The following is a 3,273-nucleotide window of genomic DNA, read 5'->3' on the forward strand; positions in this document are numbered from 1 at the left end:
CAATTTTGACTAAATTTTATTTAAATCAGTAACTAAATCAACATCAGTATCAATTTTTATTACTATTACTAAACTTTATTACTATTACTAAACAGTGTCAATATCAATATCAACATTGTACTACCCAATTAATTAATATGTGCTTATTAAGCTGTAATGTATCAAAATCAACATCAAAATCGGATAAAAACACGTCAGAATCATTAGGTATCAATATCAACCATGAGATTAGTTAAAACTAATTAGTTAAAACACCACTAAATATCATTTTTTTATATCAATATCATTTTTATTTTATAGTGTTGAAGTCAATATTTCATAAAAATCAATATCAACATTTGTAAAAAAAATATTAAAATCAATATCAATAACAATCCCATTTTAAAATCAATATCAACATCATAAATAATCATATCGAAATTAAAATATCAATATTAGCTTGAATTAAATATCAATATCTGTCTGTATCAACTAAATTTGTATTTAAATCAGAAACTAAATCAACATCAATATCAACATCGTACTAATATCAACCCCAATTATTGTTAAAAACGTGCTTATTAAGCTGCAACGTATCGAAATCAACATCAAAGTCGGATAAAAACACATCAAAATCATTATCAATAAAAACATTGAGAGTGTTAAAGTAAATATATTTATTAAATCAATAAAAGCAGATGCTTCAATACCACGCAAATCAACATCAGCAATCAATATCATCGAAAAAGAAAATATGAATATAATTCACGTATATCAATATCAAAATATTAAAATCAATATCAACATCATAAATAAGCATATCAAAATTAAAATATCAATATTAGCTGGGATTAAATATCAGTATCTGTCAGTATCAACATTAATTTTGACTAAATTTGTATTTAAATCAGTAACTAAATCAATATCAACATCCAAGTCTAAAAGTGGCAAATCAGGAATCAGGTGCTCAACATGCATAGTGCACCCATACCTCAACCCTCTTCTTCCTCTTCCAAAACTTCTGCCGCATTAAAATACCACAACATCACAACATCAAATCAACATCAACTCACCAATTGCACTTTTTTCGATGTTGACGGACTCATTGGTATAATCTGCACTTTATTATCCATCGATCCTCCTGCACTATTCAACACCGGCGAACTATCATTATTATCAACATCTTGAAGTTGAGCCGACTTTCGAAAAATCGCTTCGAACGCAAGTCGGATACGACTTTCAGCCCCCGTAACAGTCGTATAAGGTGTCGAACCTGGACTTGTCGACATAAACGGACTGAAACCTTTCAACGTAAACGAATTGGTTTTTTTCAGGATTGATTTTTTCGGTTGCGATCCAAAAACCGGATGAAAAGTGGGTTTATCAACATTGAGTTGATTTTCCGACATTTGTTTAAGGCCAAGAACGTCAGGGGCGGGGACTACTTGGAAACGGGAGGGGCGTCGTTTGCGTTCCTCCGCCTTACGCTCCGCCTCTTCTCTCGCACGCTCCTCAGCCTCTCTCTGTCTAATCGCAGCGACTTGTAATCTCCTCTCTCTCCCTATATGACGTTCAATCAACTGAATCAACTGCAAGCGTTGAATTGAACCAAGAAGTATCATATTATCATGATTATCAACCAATGGGAAGCTTTGCAATTTACGATTCTCCTTCAACAAACTCTTCAATTGCTCATAAGTCATATTGTTGAAGATATATTTCACATCACGAACCATAAAATCTTCAACATACACATGATACATACCACTACTGCTGGGCAAAAGATCGGGCAAATATGGCAATTTTTTTATCAAAATTATAGAATCGTAGATACTGGGAGCTAGTAAACTAGCAATAGCATTTGATATTAAAACAGCTATCATAATTGGTATGATGTGTGATATTTGACCCGTCATTTCAAAAACTATCACTGATACGGAGATGGTGTGAGTGACGGCACCGCTGAAAGCCGCCGCCCCCACGGTGGCATAGCCTCCAGGAATGATAGTGGCGACTTGCCCCCCATATCGCATACCACTGGGGAACCACACGTGCATCAGCTCGCCCACAAGGCGCCCGAAACCAGCCCCAATCTTGAAAACGGGGGTGAAGCTCCCACTGGGGACTGGAATGGTCGAGCAGATGATGCTAAAGATAAACTGAAAAAAATATCAATATCACCACCAATAGCAATACCAATATCAATATCATCACCAATATCAATACCAATATCAATATCACCACCAATATCAATATCAATATCAATATCACCACCAATATCAATGCAAATATCAATATCACCACCAATATCAATATCAGCAGATCCTCACCGTGAACGCCACATACGAGATCAGGCTGACGAACACCCCCGAGTAGGGTGTTTGCCAATGCTTCAAGACATTATGTTGATCCGCTGATAGGTTTTCTGTGGTCCAGGTGAAATTGCTGAAGAGGTCCATGACTTGTTCATGTGTGGTCAAGTCGCCTGCGAAATATTGTCCACTTCCTAGTGGAAAAGACACTGTGGCGACTAGAAGACTCACAATGGCGGGATAGAGAAATCGGCTGTAAAAAATTCAAGACTATTTTCATGGTTTGGCATTTGGTGGTGGAGGAATCCAATCGATACTTACTTCTTCTGTAAGAAACTGTTAATGGTTTTGCTGTTACGCATAAACATGACGTATTGGCGATGCATCCAGACGTAGAAGGCGCCGCCGAGGCCGCAGAAAGCACCGATGATGGCGAAGACGAAGAGTTCCTGAGGGTCGAAGGGGAAGTCCATCTGGAAGCTGGTTTTGAAGACGGCGGTTACGGTGTCGGCGCGGTCGAACCACACCTGGAGATGAGAATTGAGAATAAAAATTGAGAAACGAGGACTAAGAAAATAAGAAATGAAAGTTAAAAAACAATGAATATCGACTATTACCTACAGAGAGTTCGAAAAATGGGAATAATTGAGGTAAGAAAATAAGAAGGACACGAAAAATGGACTTAAAAATTAAAGACTGAGATTAGGGAAATTTGAAAAAGCAGAATAAAAAATAAAAGTGTACGAAAAATTGAGAAAAAAAAGGAATTGAGAAATGAGAATATTGACAATTAGAAAATGAAATTTAAAAGTAAAAAATAAGTGTAGAGATTTCAGAAAACTGAAATTAAGTGAGACACCAGAATTCAATAACTTAAAAAAAAAACGATTGATGGTAAAATTTGAAAAAGTAACAATTAAAATATAATGAAAGAATAATACTTAGAAAAATAAGATTTTAAAAATGAGAATTAAAAAAATCA

At 35.4% G+C, this 3,273-nt stretch overlaps 1 protein-coding gene across 2 annotated transcripts in view; it reads right to left on the reverse strand.

The window, feature by feature from the left end:
* Positions 1–3,273, reverse strand: part of LOC123008788 (chloride channel protein 2) — a 14,508-nt gene that overhangs the window by 2,308 nt on the left and 8,927 nt on the right. For both annotated transcript variants that reach the window (XM_044404799.1, XM_044404800.1), the window contains 3 exons: positions 2,613–2,818; positions 2,310–2,544; positions 1,053–2,138 (listed from right to left, as the gene is read on the reverse strand). In XM_044404799.1, the coding sequence (XP_044260734.1) occupies positions 1,053–2,138; positions 2,310–2,544; positions 2,613–2,818 (1,527 nt within the window). The remainder of the gene's footprint in view (positions 1–1,052; positions 2,139–2,309; positions 2,545–2,612; positions 2,819–3,273) is intronic.

The sequence above is a fragment of the Tribolium madens genome, unplaced genomic scaffold, assembly GCF_015345945.1.
Source record: "Tribolium madens isolate multiple individuals breed KSU strain unplaced genomic scaffold, Tmad_KSU_1.1 Scaffold_71;HRSCAF=194;Tcas5.2_LG6, whole genome shotgun sequence".
Taxonomy (NCBI): domain Eukaryota; kingdom Metazoa; phylum Arthropoda; class Insecta; order Coleoptera; family Tenebrionidae; genus Tribolium; species Tribolium madens.